Below are 16,441 nucleotides of genomic sequence, written 5' to 3'. Positions count from 1 at the left end.
GTTCTAAAAGCAGATGGTAACACTTATTGTATGGCGCATGCTTTGAGAGCCGTTCATGATGTAACGACCACACCATTGTTACCTGTACCAGACCCCCACAGAATATTGTCTACCATCACACCTGTTTTGATTGATTTGACAAATGCATTCTTCTGTGTCCCACTCGCACCCGAGTGTAGACATTTCTTTGCATTCAGATAGCATGAATACAATTTGCAGTACAGCAGGTTGCCACAAGGCTTCAAAAATTCACCTGGAATCTTTAATCAATGTTTGAAATCATTGCTGCAGGATCGAGAACTCCCAGACAGATGTAAACTCCTGATGTATGTTGATGACTTCCTGTTGGCAGCCCCAACAGCAGAGTCGTGCTTGTCTCCAACTAAACTTGTTTTGCTCCGTTTGCATGAGCTGGTATTCAAAGCCTCCAGAAAGAAGCTTCAGTGTTCTCGCAAATCGGTGACCTTCTTGGGCACCGTGGCACCGTAGTGTCCTCTGAAGGATCCACTAAGTTTTTGGAGCATTGTTCTTTTATTGTACAGCACAAATGTCCTGACACGATGAAGGAGATGCTTGCCTTTCTTGGTTTGTGCAGCAACAGCAGACACTACCTTCCATGCTTTGCAGATCGCACCGCTCCCCTCAGACACGTGGTGAAAGACCGAGGTTACAGAAACCTCGCTGCCAAATTGGAGTGGTCAGCAGAGATAGACTCTGTCTATACCACTCTTGTACATGATCTCGCATCAGCAGCATTTCTGGCTGCTCCGAATTACGGAAGAGGGATGGAAAATGTCATGTCTTGATGTATTGTAGCATTCCACTTGATCCACTTGAGGCCAAAAGCCCTGGATGCACTAGGTTTTCAGCTGGGCTTGCCAAAGTTATGCAAAAAACTGCACAGGTGGTCATGTCCTATCCCCTTGTGGTCCTGACTGACCACTCGGTGACAGCCTATGTTGCCTCATCAGCATTTACGTTATCGTCTCTAAGGCAAACACGTCTGTTGAAAATTCTCATGGCACCAAACATCACATACAGTGAAGAAAATAAGTACTTGGACACCCTGCTATATTGCAAGTTCTCCAACCTAGAAATCATGAAGGGGTCTGAAATTTTCATCATAGGTGCATGTCCACTGTGAGAGAGATAATCTAAAAAGAAAAATCCAGAAATCACGATGTATGATTTTTTTTTTAACGATTTGTGTGATACAGCTGCAAATAGTATTTGAACACCTATCTATCAGCGAGAAGACCTGTTATTCCACTGCCAGTTCCACTCCATGTATTATCCTGATTCAGATGCACCTGTGTGAGGTCATTAGCTGCATAAAGACACCTGTCCACCCCATACAATCAGTAAGACTCGAACTTGTAATGTGGCCAAGACCAAAGAGCTGTCCAAAGACACTAGAGACAAAATTATACAACTCCAAATGGCTGGAAAGTGCTACAGAGAAATGGCCAAGCAGCTTGGTGAAAAAAAGTCCATTGTTGGAGCAATCATGACAAAATGGAAGAAACTAAACATGACTGTCAATCTCAATCGGAGTGGAGCCTTATGCAAGATATCACCTCATGAGGTCTCAATGATCCTGAGAAAGGTGAGGAATCGGCCCATGACTACACGGCAGGACTTGGTCAATGACCTGAAAAGAGCTGGGACCACTGTTTCCAAGGTGACAGTTGGTAATACACGAAGATGTCATAGTTTGAAATCATGCATGGCACGGAAGGTTCCCCTGCTTAAACAAGCCCATCTTAAGTTTGCCAATGACCATTTGGATGATACAGAGGAGGCATGGGAGAAAGGTTTGTGGTCAGATGAGACCAGAATGGAACTTTTTGGTAATTCCACAAACTGTTTTTGGAGGAAGACGAATGATGAGTTCCATCCCAAGAACACCATCCTTACTGTGAAGCATTGGGGTGGTAGTATCATGCTTTGGGGTGTTTTTCTGCACATTGGACAGGACGACTGTACTGTATTAAGGAGAGGATGACCGCGGCCATGTATTGTGAGATTTTGGGGAACAACCTCTTTCACTCAGAATATTGAAGATGGGTCGTGGTTGGGTCTTTCAACATGACAATGACCTGAAGCATACAGCCAGTAAAACCAAGGAGTGCCTCCGTAAGAAGCATATCAAGGCGTGGCCTAGCTACTTTCCGGACCTAAAACCATTAGAAAATCTTTGGAGGGACCTGAAACTCAGTGTTTCTCAGCGACAGCCAGAAACCTCTCTGATCTAGAGAAGATCTCTGTGGAGGAGTGGGCCAAAATGTGTCGGCCCCATTTTCTTGAATTTGGATGTTAGCTTCCATTCGCCCCTGTTTATTAATTGCGATGCTAATATCTATTTGTGTTAATGCGTCGTGACCTAATAAATTGAGGGGGCACCGTGGCTTAGCACTGCTTCCACATTCGCCTTTTTATTTGGGTCATCGGGACTCCGCAACTCGATAGTACGGGACAAAACTAAGGGTTGAATTCAACCATGAGATCCGCGCATGTAAACCATTTTTTGGCTTGGTTTAACTGTTGCGGGGTCCCATTTTCCTCGTCATTTGGATTTGGATGAATGCAGAGGGTTGCGTCAGGAAGGGCATTCGGCGTAAAAACTGTGCCAAACAAATATGAGCGTTCATCTAAAGAATCCCATACCGGATCGGTCGTGGCCCGGGTTAACAACGCCCGCCCCCGGCACTGCTAACCTGCAGGGCGTCTGTGGAAATTCAGCTACTGTGGGTCGAAGACAAAGAAGAGGAGGAAACCGGATCCAGCGTCAGAAGAAAAAGAGGAATGCACAGAGCCTACAACTGAGTGTAGGGACTTTGAATGTTGGGACTATGACAGGAAAAGCACAGGAGTTGGTTGACATGATGATTAGGAGAAAGGTTGATATTCTGTGCATCCAAGAGAGCAGGTGGAAAGGTAGTAAGGCTAGAAGTTTGGGAGCAGGGTTTAAATTATTCTACCACGGAGTAGATGGGAAGAAAAATGGAGTAGGGGTTATTTTAAAGGAAGAGCTGGCTAAGAATGTCTTGGAGGTGAAAAGAGTATCAGATCGAGTGATGAGACTAAAATTTGAAATTGAGGGTGTTATGTATAATGTGGTTAGCGGCTATGCACCACAGGTAGGATGTGACCTACAGTTGAAAGAGAAATTCTGGAAGGAACTAGATGAAGTAGTTCTGAGCATCCCAGACAGCGAGAGTTGTGATTGGTGCAGATTGTAATGGACATATTGGTAAAGGAAACAGGGGCGATGAAGAAGTGATGGGTAAGTACGGCATCCAGGAAAGGAACTTTGAGGGAAAGATGGTGGTGGACTTTGCAAAAAGGATGGAGATGGCTGTAGTGAACACTTATTTCCAGAAGAGGGAGGAACATATAGTGACCTACAAGAGCGGAGGGAGAACCACGCAGGTAGATTATATTTTGTGCAGACGATGTAATCTGAAGGAGGTTACTGACTGTAAAGTAGTGGTAGGGGAGAGTGTAGCTCGACAGCATAGGATGGTAGTATGTTGGATGATTCTGGTGGTGGGTAGGAAGATTAAGAAGACAAAGGTAGAGCAGAGAACCATGTGGTGGAAGCTGAAAAAGGAAGAATGTTGTGCGGCCTTCCAGAAAGAGGTGAGACAGGCTCTCGATGGACAACCGAAGCTCCCGGAAGACTGGACGACGACAGCCAAGGTGATCAGAGAGACAGGCAGGAGAGTACTTGGTGTGTCATCTGGTAGGAAAGGGGAGAAGGAGACTTGGTGGTGGAACCCCATAATACAGGGAGTCATACAAGGAAAGAGATTAGTGAAGAAGAAGTGGGATACTGAGAGGACTGAGGAGAGGCGAAAGGAGTACATCGAGATGCGACGTAGGGCAAAGGTAGAGGTGGCAAAGGCTAAACAAGAGGCATATGAAGACATGTACACCAGGTTTGACACGAAAGAAGGAGAAAAGGATCGCTACAGGTTGGCCAGACAGAGGGATAGAGATGGGAAGGATGTGCAGAAGGTTAGGGTGATTAAGGATAGAGATGGAAATGTGTTGACTGGTGCCGGTAGTGTACTAAATAGATGGAAAGAATACTTTGAGAAGTTGATGAATGAAGAAAATGAGAGAGAAGGAAGAGTTGAAGAGGCAAGAGTGAAGGACCAGGAAGTGGAAATGATTACTAAGGGGGAAGTCAGAAAGGCACTACAAAGGATGAAAAATGGAAAGGCAGTTGGTCCTGATGACATACCGGTAGCGGTATGGAAGCAATTTGGAGAGATGGCTGTGGAGTTTTTGACCAACTTATTCAACAGAATACTAGCGGGCGAAAAGATGCCTGAAGAATGGAGGAAAAGTGTTCTAGTTCCCATTTTTAAGAACAAGGGGATGTTCAGAGCTGTGGGAACTATAGAGGAATAAAGTTGATGAGCCACACAATGAAGTTATGGGAAAGAGTAGTGGAGGCTAGACTCAGGACAGAAGTAAGTATCTGCGAGCAACAGTATGGTTTCATGCCTAGAAAGAGTACCACAGATGCATTATTTGCCTTGAGGATGCTCGTGGAAAAGTACAGAGAAGGTCAGAAGGAGCTACATTGTGTCTTTGTGGATCTACAGAAAGCCTATGACAGAGTACCAAGAGAGGAACTGTGGTACTGCATGCGTAAGTCTGGTGTGGCAGAGAAGTATGTTAAAATAGTACAGGACATGTATGATGGCAGCAGAACAATGGTGAGGTGTGCCTTAGGTGTGACAGAAGAATTTAAGGTGGAGGTGGGACTGCATCAGGGATCAGCTCTGAGCCCCTTCCTGTTTGCAGTGGTAATGGATAGGCTGACAGATGAGGTTAGACTGGAATCCCCTTGGACCATGATGTTCGCTGATGATATTGTGATATGCAGTGAAAGCAGGGAGCATGCAGAGGAACAATTAGAAAGATGGAGACATGCACTGGAAAGGAGAGGAATGAAGATTAGCCGAAGTAAAACAGAATATATGTGCGTGAATGAGAAAAATGGAGGGGGAAGAGTGAGGCTACAGGGAGAAGAGATAGCGAGGGTGGACGACTTCAAATACTTGGGGTCAACAATACAGAGCAATGGAGAGTGTGGTCAGGAAGTGAAGAAACGGGTCCAAGCAGGTTGGAACAGCTGGCGAAAGGTGTCTGGTGTGTTATGTGACAGAAGAGTCTCTGCTAGGATGAAGGGCAAAGTTTACAAAACAGCGGTGAGGCCGGCCATGATGTACGGATTAGAGACGGTGGCACTGAAGAAACAACAGGAAGCTGAACTGGAGGTGGCAGAAATGAAGATGTTGAGGTTCTCGCTCGGAGTGACCAGGTTGGATAGGATTAGAAATGAGCTCATTAGAGGGACAGCCAAAGCTGGATGTTTTGGAGACAAGATTCGAGAGAGCAGACTTCGATGGTTTGGACATGTTCAGAGGCGAGAGAGTGAATATATTGGTAGAAGGATGCCGAGGATGGAGCTCCCAGGCAAAAGAGCGAGAGGAAGACCAAAGAGAAGGTTTATGGATGTGGTGAGGGAAGACATGAGGGCAGTTGGGGTTAGAGAGGAAGATGCAGGAGATAGGCTAAGATGGCAAAAGATGACACGCTGTGGCAACCCCTAACGGGACAAGCCGAAAGGAAAAGAAGAAGAAGCTGTACAACTAAACTGGTTGGAGCAGGCCGGCAATGGCACCTTCTTTAATAATTACAGCCTTATTGCCAGGGTTGTAAAGGCGAAGCAGGACAACTTTGGACTCTGGCAATGAATACTTTTTGGTTCTCAACAAAACCTTTGGTGGGGCTTAGCATCAAGTCTCGTTGGGCTGCCACACGCATGTACATTGCCTTTCACAAAATACTCTCGCCCCAGTTCCACTGCAAAAGTCTTGGTTATCCTCACCGCCAGTAATTTGGGGCTGGCCTCTGGTTGCGTTAACCAACAAGAATGATGCGGTGCCTGCTAAAGTCAAGGTGAGCCTCAGCTTGAATGAGGAAGGGATGCCTGAGTAACACTTCACTGCCTGTTATATCTGCCATTATAAAATCAATGATAACTTGCCGATTAGAGAGATGATAGGGATTTGAGCTTCACCTCGCCCAGGCACATCTCCTGGTCTCACACCCATCAAGGCCTCAACAGTCGAAAGCTGCAAGGGAGGCCTCATGTCTGGGTGGATAGCCTTGTAATAATGTAGAGGTAGCACACTCCTTCAGGCACCGCTGTCCAACACTGCACATACTCTCAGCTCGTAAATGTGAACGGCTATACACATTTCACTGTCCTGGGCATTGAGATGGAGCACTGTTGGTTCAGGAATGTTGCAAGGGGTACTCCTCATTTGTTACATCCTGGTGATGTGTTAAGCGGAAGGACACTGCTTCTGGATGTGGCCCCAGCCTTGACAGTTATGGCAGCGAACTCTAGTTTTGTTTTTCTCCGCTGGAGGTTGTGAACGGGCAACAAGGACTGGAGGAGGGACCGGCTAGAGGAGCAGTATTGTCATCTTTCTTCCATACGACAGCAGTACATGACCAAACTTCAACAATGTGGCAGGCATCCTGCCGCATGACATTGGTGACATGACGTAGCCCTTTTGGTAGTCTCATGGCAGGGGGCTATGATCATCTGCGCCTCGCTTGGCAGCACGCTATTGTACCTGTCAACCGGTCCCAAGCCCGGATAAATGCAAAGGGTTGTGTCAGGAAGGTCATCCATTGTAAAAGTGTGTCAAACGTGATACTTCATCAGCAAAAGGGTTGGAGCAGGAAAACTGTGGCCTAGTGAGCACTTCCTCTCCATCAGCAAATGGGTTTGCACAAGTTTCACACGAATGGGTTATAATGTTCACGTTTCTTCACTGTGCAATATTGTTTCGCTCTGTTCACACTTAACACTCCCAGGAGTGCTACACATCACAATACCAGAGTCGGGAGGATTAGCTTCGAGTCCGACGTATTCGCGGGGGGATTGTGAGCAGCAGTCATCACATGTTAGCTTAACTACGGGAATAAAGCAAATACTTTACAAATTCTGGTCAATAGAGAAGATGGCCACCACTCCTTACACAACGTGAGAAGGTTCCTTCGTGGTCGCCAGTGTTAAACATTCTTGTTCCGATTGCCTGACCGCGGTTGGGAGATGCAGGGGAGACATCTTCTCTTGGGCCGAAGTTGTCCTCTTCGGGGTTAATTCCCTTCTTGTGTCGCACCTCCGAAGCTCAATGGCAGGACGAGTAATAACACGGAGCATCAATTCGCTGTTGTAATCGCTTTATTGGCTTTTAGCACACAACACTTCCCTGGTCACCGTGAATCAATCCTTTTTTCTCTCTCTCACACTCGCCTCTCACAAAACCTATGCGCAGTCCGTCTCACCTACACATCAATACACATGCCCTGCACCAAGCCCGCAATACTGGGCTTGGGACCGGCCTACAGATTGCACTACTTTGTGCCCCCATAGAGCTGCATTTCTTCTGTGTTTTAGATATGTCACAAAATAGATAATTCTGATTCTGATATTCATGGGATTAAATTGGATTGTATACAAGTAAATTTGTATACACACACACACACACACACCACACACACACACACACACACACACACATATATATATATATATAGGCATATGAAGACATGTACACCAGGTTGGACACGAAAGAAGGAGAAAAGGATCTCTACAGGTTGGCCAGACAGAGGGATAGAGATGGGAAGGATCTGCAGAAGGTTCGGGTGATTAAGGATAGAGATGGAAATGTGTTGACTGGTGCCGGTAGTGTGCTAAATAGATGGAAAGAGGACTTTGAGAAGTTAATGAATGAAGAGAATGAGAGAGTCGGAGAGGCAAGTATGAATGACCAGGAAGTTGCAATGATTAGTAAGGGGGAAGTCATAAAGGCACTACAAAGGATGAAAAATGGAAAGGCAGTTGGTCCTGATGACATACCGGTAGAGGTATGGAAGCAATTTGGAGAGATGGCTGTGGAGTTTTTGACCAACTTATTCAACAGAATACTAGCGGGCGAAAAGATGCCTGAAGAATGGAGGAAAAGTGTTCTAGTTCCCATTTTTAAGAACAAAGGGGATCTTCAGAGCTGTGGGAACTATAAAGTAATAAAGTTGATGAGCCACACAATGAAGTTATGGGGAAGAGGCTAGACTCAGGACAGACGTAAGTATCTGCGAGCAACAGTATGGTTTCATGCCTAGAAAGAGTACCACAGATGCATTATTTGCCTTGAGGATGCTCGTGGAAAAGTACAGAGAAGGTCAGAAGGAGCTACATTGTGTCTTTGTGGATTTAGAGAAAGCCTATGACAGAGTACCAAGAGAGGAACTGTGGTACTGCATGCGCAAGTCTAGTGTGGCAGAGAAGTATGTTAAAATAGTACAGGACATGTATGATGGCAGCAGAACAATGGTGAGGTGTGCCTTAGGTGTGACAGAAGAATTTAAGGTGGAGGTGGGACTGCATCAGGGATCAGCTCTGAGCCCCTTCCTGTTTGCAGTGGTAATGGATAGGCTGACAGATGAGGTTAGACTGGAATCCCCTTGGACCATGATGTTCGCAGATGATATTGTGATATGCAGTGAAAGCAGGGAGCATGCAGAGGAACAATTAGAAAGATGGAGACATGCACTGGAAAGGAGAGGAATGAAGATTAGCCGAAGTAAAACAGAATATATGTGCGTGAATGAGAAAAGTGGAGGGGGAAGAGTGAGGCTACAGGGAGAAGAGATAGCGAGGGTTGATGACTTCAAATACTTGGGGTCAACAATACAGAGCAATGGAGAGTGTGGTCAGGAAGTGAAGAAACGGGTCCAAGCATGTTGGAACAGCTGGCGAAAGGTGTCTGGTGTGTTATGTGACAGAAGAGTCTCTGCTAGGATGAAGGGCAAAGTTTACAAAACAGTGGTGAGGCCGGCCATGATGTACGGATTAGAGACGGTGGCACTGAAGAAACAACAGGAAGCAGAACTGGAGGTGGCAGAAATGAAGATGTTGAGGTTCTCGCTCGGAGTGACCAGGTTGGATAGGATTAGAAATGAGCTCATTAGAGGGACAGCCAAAGCTGGATGTTTTGGAGACAAGATTCGAGAGAGCAGACTTCGATGGTTTGGACATGTTCAGAGGCGAGAGAGTGAGTATATTGGTAGAAGGATGCTGAGGATGGAGCTCCCAGGCAAAAGAGCGAGAGGAAGACCAAAGAGAAGGTTTATGGATGTGGTGAGGGAAGACATGAGGGCAGTTGGGGTTAGAGAGGAAGATGCAGGAGATAGGCTAAGATGGCAAAAGATGACACGCTGTGGCGACCCCTAACGGGACAAGCCGAAAGGAAAAGAAGAAGATATATATATATTTATACAGCCTGACATGTTAGATGGACAATCAGACAATTTTTTTAAGTACAATTGGTTTGTTTTCACACTTGATGATAAAGTGATAAAGTGTTTGCCTCACAGTTCTGAGGACCCGGGTTCAATCCCGTCCCCGCCTGTGTGGAGTTTGCATGTTCTCCCCGAGCCTATGTGGGTTTTCTCCGGGCACTCCGGTTTCCTCCCACACCCCAAAAACATGCAACATTAATTGGACACTCTAAATTGTCCTTACGTGTGATTGTCAATGAGACTGTTTTTGTCTCCATGTGCCCTGCAATTGGCTGGCAACCAGTTCAGGGTGTACCCCGCCTCCTGCCCGTTAACAGCTGGGATAGGCTCCAGCACACCCCGCGACCATAGTGAGGATAAGCGGCAAAGAAAATGGATGGATGGATGTATTGAGTACTTTTGAGGAGGTGTTGGAAGCTTCCAGTATGCGTTCTCTTGTGTGACAGTCTTTGAGTCCTGCATCATGATGTTGGCTTCAACCCAAAACAGCAGTGCAGCAACATGTGAACAAGCTTCTCCCAGGCCAGTCTGGCAGTTGCAATGTAGAGCAACAATTTTCTCACTTTGTTCAGCAATTACCCCAGGCCAAAGAGGCTTTTCTCACAATGTTTGGGAATGGAGAACCTGTTAAGATAATATTGGAGTTTGTAACATACATGCATGTATACAAGGATTAAGTATCATGCACATTTAAATAATATTACTGAATATTTTCACCTATAATTATTGTAGCAAATGAAAGTTTCACAAAAGAATGTAGGCTAGAGAAATTTATATTTTAGTGGAAAAAAAATGTCCATATCCAATATTATGATTTTGAAAATATATGGAGTACAAAGAGATGGAAACACAACAAAACAAAATTATTTACACTCTTTCCTGCATTGCGTTACTTAACTGTCTAATTATAAGTTGCAAATGATCATTAAATTACTCCTGGCCTCGCAAACATTACATACATTTAAATGTACATGAATTAAATAATTGGATTTGCTAAAAATCTATAGTGGGAACGTCTACATTGAGACTGAGAAAAGTCACAGTCTATAGAAATATAGATCATATGAAATGTAAACACTGACCTTTCCAATGACGAGGTGGTATGCATTTCTGACAAGAGCTCCCATATCGCGAACCCAGCCACACACAAACTGATTGTATGCATCCATGCTCTTGTAAGCTTTCAGGTCATCCATGGTGTAAACACTTGGAGTGAAGATAAAATAGTTCACAATGTCAGGGTAAATTACAAAAGGATAGTATGTTGTTACATGTGTTGTCCATTCCTGTTTGGGTAACTCGTAGGTGTCAACTCCATCAACCAGAGTTTCTCCTTGTAACGATTCCTTCCGACAGCTGCAGGTTGTCAACATGTTTACACTTGGCAGGAGGGCTTGCCATGCCACGGTCGATCAAATTCCAAGTGAAGAAACGGTGACGAAACGATACAAAAGTTGACTACACTTAATAGCACTCGAGCTTCCCGGGAATTTTTTTTTCCAATATGGCAAAAAGTTAATGCGCATGCTCAGCATTGACGTCAGTCGCAGCCCCAGATTGGTAGATTCAAGACGCTTAGTTTGGGTTCTGTACTCACGGCACGCCAGACTGGGAGGTCAAAGTCGTCGTTTTGGTTCATGAGTGCAAACGGCAAGCAAACCGAAAGACCAGGATGCTTGTCGATTATGCTATACTGTTTAGGATTCTGTACAAGAGGGTACATTTACAACAAGGGAACTGGGAGTCCCTTATACGAAAAAGGTTTCTTTAAAAAATGTTTATTGACAACATGCCCTTTGGTTTTAAGAAAAAATAATTTTAATAAATGTTGGTTGAAGAATGAGAATGTTACGTCTTATCATTAGTGTCTTCTACGCATTGCCTTCCAAGGGAATTTCGACCTAGCTGACATGGCCGCTATATAGGCACGTTCTTCAAAATGCCGACTGCATTGAGTTGGTGTGTGTACCCATGTAAATTTATGCTGACACGTAACACACTCCCATTGGGTAGGCTGCGGAATAGCATTGAAATGTCGCTTGACTCGCCAATGACGGGACGTGTTTTATTCAGTGTTGACGTGACTGTCATGACTATACTATTAGGATCCGTTTTTGTTGTTATAGCATGCTTGCTATTTATCATACGGCTATATATTGTTGTCAGGAACGGGCAAAACCGTAAACCTGGAAACAAAGGTCGGATTACTCTCCTTATCGTTGCGGGATCAGGTAAATTGATACGAGCGAGTGTACAGTACATTTGAGGTTCGATGGGATCTGTTGCAATGTGGGTGTTGTGGTTTCTTGAGCGTTTATGCTTTGTATGTTATAGGTTTTAATTGAGCAAACTCTAAATCCGTTACCAACCGCCATATTCGGTATAGGTATTCTTAAGTCACCTTGCAATACCTGAACTACTCCATGCAGTAGCTGAACTACTAGAAAACTTTTAAAAACAGTACAAACATGAACAGTCTGAATAACAAGAGGTAGGCATAATTGAAAATGCCATTTTGGATGATTTAAAATCACACTTTTTTTTCCCCACAACAATTTGGAATCAGAAAAAAGATGAGAAGTGTATACTACATACCTCAGCACTATTGTTGTGAAAAAAAAACCTCAAAATTATCACTTAGATACATAATGTGCCATGCAATTGTACGGTGTATCTGGTTTGTAATTCTTGAACAAAAGCTAACAATTTATCCTGAACTGAATGTTCCAAGAAAAGAAATTGTACCTTCTTTAAAATGAACGGCAGGCTCAGTTATGTTCTGGGTTTGGTTTGGTAAGTCTGGCACAAGGAGTCTTGACTGATGGGGGATGCAAAGGGAATTCAAGACCACAGACGTGCCCCTAAAAATGTATATAGTAAAATGGGAGATATTCATTTTTTTGTTAATGCACCTAAGACAAAGTGAAATACTTTAAATTTTTGTTTCAATTTTGTTTATCATGGGAGAAAAAAAAAGATCCATCCATTTTCTGTGCCGCTTATCCTCACAAGGGTCGTGGGATTGCTGGAGCCTATCCCGGCTACAGTGAAGAAAATAAGTGTTTGAACATGATGCAATTTTGTTCTACCACTTTGAAATCATTGAGGGTTCTGAAATTTTCATTTTAGCTTCATGTCCACTGTGAGGGGAAAAACTGTTAGAAAAAAATAAATCCCCAAATCACATCTATCCATTTTCTGTGCCGCTTATCCTCACGAGGCTCGCTAGATTGCTGGAGCCAATCCCAGTTTTCATCGGGCAAGAGGCAGAGGACACCCTGAACTGGTTGCCAGCCAATCGCAGGGCATATTGAGACAGACAACAGTCACACGCACAACCATGCCTAGGGACAATTCAGAGTGTCCAATTAATGTTGCATCTTTTTGGGACATGGGAGGAAACCGGAGTGGCCAGAGAAAACCCACACAGGCAAGGGGAGAACATGCAGACTCCGCACAGGTGGGGCAGGGATTGAACCCCAGTCCTCTGTACTATGAGGCCAACAATGCTTTACGGCTGCGCTATCGTGCTGCCATCCAAAAATCACAATGGATGACTTTTTAGAAATAATGAATTTTTTTACTGCTGTAAAAAAGTATTTGAACACCTTCCAATCAGCAAAAATTCTGGCCCTCAATGAGCTGTTTGTCAGCTTTTAAAAAGCCAACCTACACTCCATCCATCCATTTTCCAAGATGCTTATCCTCAAAAGGATCAGTCAGTCACTTGATGCAAAACATCGTCACCGAGCAAGAATCCAACCCATGCTGCACAAACCAAAGCAAGGCGAGTGGACCACCACACCATCTGCAACCCCTCCTTCTTTTCCTTTCGGCTTGTCCCGTTAGGGGTCACCACAGCGTGTCATGTTTCCATCTTAGCCCATCTCATCCATTTTCCTCTCTAACCCCCACTGTCCTCATGTCCTCCCTCACAGCATCCATCAACCTTTTTTTTTTTTAATTTTCCTTTCGCTCCATCCTCAGCACCCTTCCACCAATATACTCACTCTCTCGCCTTTGAACATGTCCAAAGCATGTAAGTCTGCTCCGTTTAACCTTGTTTCCAAAACATCCAACTTTGGCTGTCCCTCTAATGAGCTCATTTCTAATCCGATCCAACCTGTTCACTCTAAGCAAGAACCTCAGCATCTACATTTCTGCTACCTTCAGCTCTGCTTCCTGTTGTTTTTTCAGTCCCACCGTCTATAATCTGGACAACATGGCCGGCCTCACCACTGTTTCATAAACTTTCCCCTTCATCCTAGCGGAGACTCTTCTGTCACAGAGAACACCAGACACCTTCCGCCGACTGTTCCACCCCACTTGGACCAGTTTTTTTCACTTCCTTACTATGTGGCTATTGTTGAATCTATTTGAAGTCGTCCACCCTCGCTATCTCTTCTCCCTGCGTCTTAACTCCCCCCCCCCCTCACATTCATGCATATATATTCTGTTTTACTTTGGCTAATCTTCATTCCTCTCATTTCCAGTGCGTGCCTCCATTTTTCTTTTGTTCCTCCGCCTGCTCCCTGCTTTCACTGCAGATCACAATGTCATCTGCAAACATCATAGTCCAAGGGGATTCCAGTCTAACCTCATCTGTAAGCCTATCCATTACTACCGCAAACAGGAAGGGGCTCAGCGTGAATCCCTGATGCAGTCCCACCTCCACCTTAAATTCTTCTGACACACCGACGGCACATCTTACCGCTGTTCTCCTGCCCTCATACATGCCCAGTACTTTTCAAACATATTTCTCCGCCACACCAGACTTGCACATGCGATACCACAGTTCCTCTCTTGGTACTCTGTCATAGGCTTTCTCTAGGTCTACAAAGAAACAATGTAGCTCCTTCTGACCTTCTTTGTACTTTTCCGCAAGCATCCTCAAGGCAAATAATCACTCCATGGTACTCTTTCTAGGCATGAAACCATACTGTTGCTCGCAGATACTTACTTCTGTCCTTACTAATTACTACTAATTACCATTACTAATCATTGGCACTTCCTCCTCATTCACGCTTGCCTCTTCTTCTCTCCGTTCTCTCCCATTTTCTTCATTCATTAACTCCTCAAAGTACTCTTTCCATCTACTTAGCACACTACTGGCACCAGTCAACATATTTTCATTGCTATCCTTAATAACCTTTACTTGCTGAACATCCTTCCCATCTCTATCCCTCTATCTGGCTAACCTGTCGAGATTCTTTTCTCCTTCTTTTGTATCCAACCTGGTGTACTTGTTGTCATATGCCTCTTTTTTAGCCTACCTACCTTTGTCCTACGTCGCATCTTAATATATTCCTTCCACTCTCCCCAGTCCTCTTAATGTCCCATTTCTTCTTCGCTAATCTCTTTCCTTGAATGACTTCCTGTATTTTGGGGTTCCACCACCAAGTCTCCTTCTCCCCTTTCCTACCAGAAGGCACCCCAAGTACTCTCCTGCCTGCCTCTCTGAGTACCTTGGCAGTAGTATTCCAGTCTTCCGGGGGGTCTTCCTCTCCATATAGAGCCTGTCTTACCTCTTTCCGAAAATACACACAACTTTCTTCCTTTCTCAACTTCCACCACCTGATTCTTTGCTTTTACGTTTTGTCTTCTTAATCTTCCTACCTGTGACCAGAGTCCTCCTACACACCACCATCCTATGCTGTTGAGCTAAACTCTCTCCCACCACTACCTTACAATCAGTAACATCCTTCAGATTACATCATCTGCACAAAATATAATTCACCTGCATGCTTCTACCTCCGCTCTTGTAGGTCACTATATGTTCCTGTCTCTTCTGGAAACAAGTGTTCACCACTGCCAATTCAATCCTTTTTGCGAAGACATTTTAGCCAGCTCTTCCTTTTAAAATAACCCCGACTCCATTTCTCTTCCCATCTACTGCGTGGTAAAATAATTCAAACCCTGCTCTTTTGGATGCACAATACATCAGTGTTTTTCCTAATCATCATGTCAACTAACTCCTGATCTTTTCCTGTCATAGTCCCAACATTCAAAGTCCCTACACACAGTTGTAGAGTCTGTGCATGCCTCCTCTTCTTCTTCTTCTTCTTCCGACCAAGTCACTTTCCTCCTCTTTTTTTGTCTTTGACCTACATTATCTGAATTTCTACCGAAGCCTTGCAGATTAACAGTGCCGGGGGCGGGCGTAATTAACCCGTGCCACGACCTATCTGTTATTGAATTCGTTTGAACGCTCATATACAGTATATTTGGCACAGTTTTACGCAGGATGCCCTTCCTGCCGCAACCCTCTGCATTCATCCGGGCTTGGGACCGGCCGACAGGACGCACAGGAAATGTGCCCCCCTTCGGGGTGCAGATAGTCAAAACAAGCAATCAAATAAACAAAGTCAGCACATAACATACACAATTCACATTCTACCTAATCTATGTTAAAGTCAAATAAAAGCAATCAAATAAACACAGTCACCACATAAGGTATACAAATCACATACTACTTGTGTGAAAAATATGAAGGATATGGCAATTTAAAGGATATACATTTCCTTTCGGATATATATAGGAGAGGAAGGGGGGAGTACCACCTTTGGCCCTGTGAGGGCGCTGCAGACACATCAATGAAAACGAGAGACTCGTGCATCTTGAACCTTCTCTCCACTTTTACCCGGGAGCTGCAAAATACATTGTGCAGATGTTCAGGTTAGGCTAGTGCTATAACAAAGGCAACTCCAGGGCTGAAACCGAGTCGTCGCCCCTGATGTGTCAGATTTATGATGCTCCCCAGTCAGATCCGGTGCTAGAAATTCTCCCTCCCGTCCTGGAGCCCGTGAAATCAGCCCTCGATCAAAGTTATTGTCCGGCCCGGCCGATCTGCCAGGGGGTTAGACCTGGATTTGGGGCACGGCGGTGTGCCCCTGGGTGACACGGGTGGAGCCGCTCAGTTGAGGTGCCATACTGCAGGGGAAAAGGTGTGTACCTGTTATGGGGGGGAAAGACACCCCCAAGTCGGCTTGCTGGGCCCTGGTTAGGGTGGGTTAGGGTTACTTTCACGTACTTACTTACTTCT

The 16,441-nt window shown here is 44.8% G+C and overlaps 1 protein-coding gene across 2 annotated transcripts in view; it reads left to right on the top strand.

Moving 5' to 3' along the window:
• Nucleotides 1-11,358: 11,358 nt before the first annotated feature.
• alg14 (ALG14 UDP-N-acetylglucosaminyltransferase subunit) overlaps nt 11,359-16,441 on the top strand; it is a 77,681-nt gene continuing 72,598 nt past the window's right edge. Inside the window, exon 1 of one of the 2 annotated variants that reach the window (XM_061805982.1) lies at nt 11,359-11,630. In XM_061805982.1, the coding sequence (XP_061661966.1) occupies nt 11,381-11,630 (250 nt within the window). In that variant the 5' untranslated portion in view covers nt 11,359-11,380. The remainder of the gene's footprint in view (nt 11,631-16,441) is intronic. The other variant, XM_061805983.1, reaches the window with a different exon arrangement.

The sequence above is a fragment of the Syngnathoides biaculeatus genome, chromosome 19, assembly GCF_019802595.1.
Source record: "Syngnathoides biaculeatus isolate LvHL_M chromosome 19, ASM1980259v1, whole genome shotgun sequence".
NCBI lineage: Eukaryota > Metazoa > Chordata > Actinopteri > Syngnathiformes > Syngnathidae > Syngnathoides > Syngnathoides biaculeatus.
The sequence above is the reverse complement of the archived record's forward strand: the minus strand, read 5'-3'. Positions and strand labels throughout refer to the sequence as shown.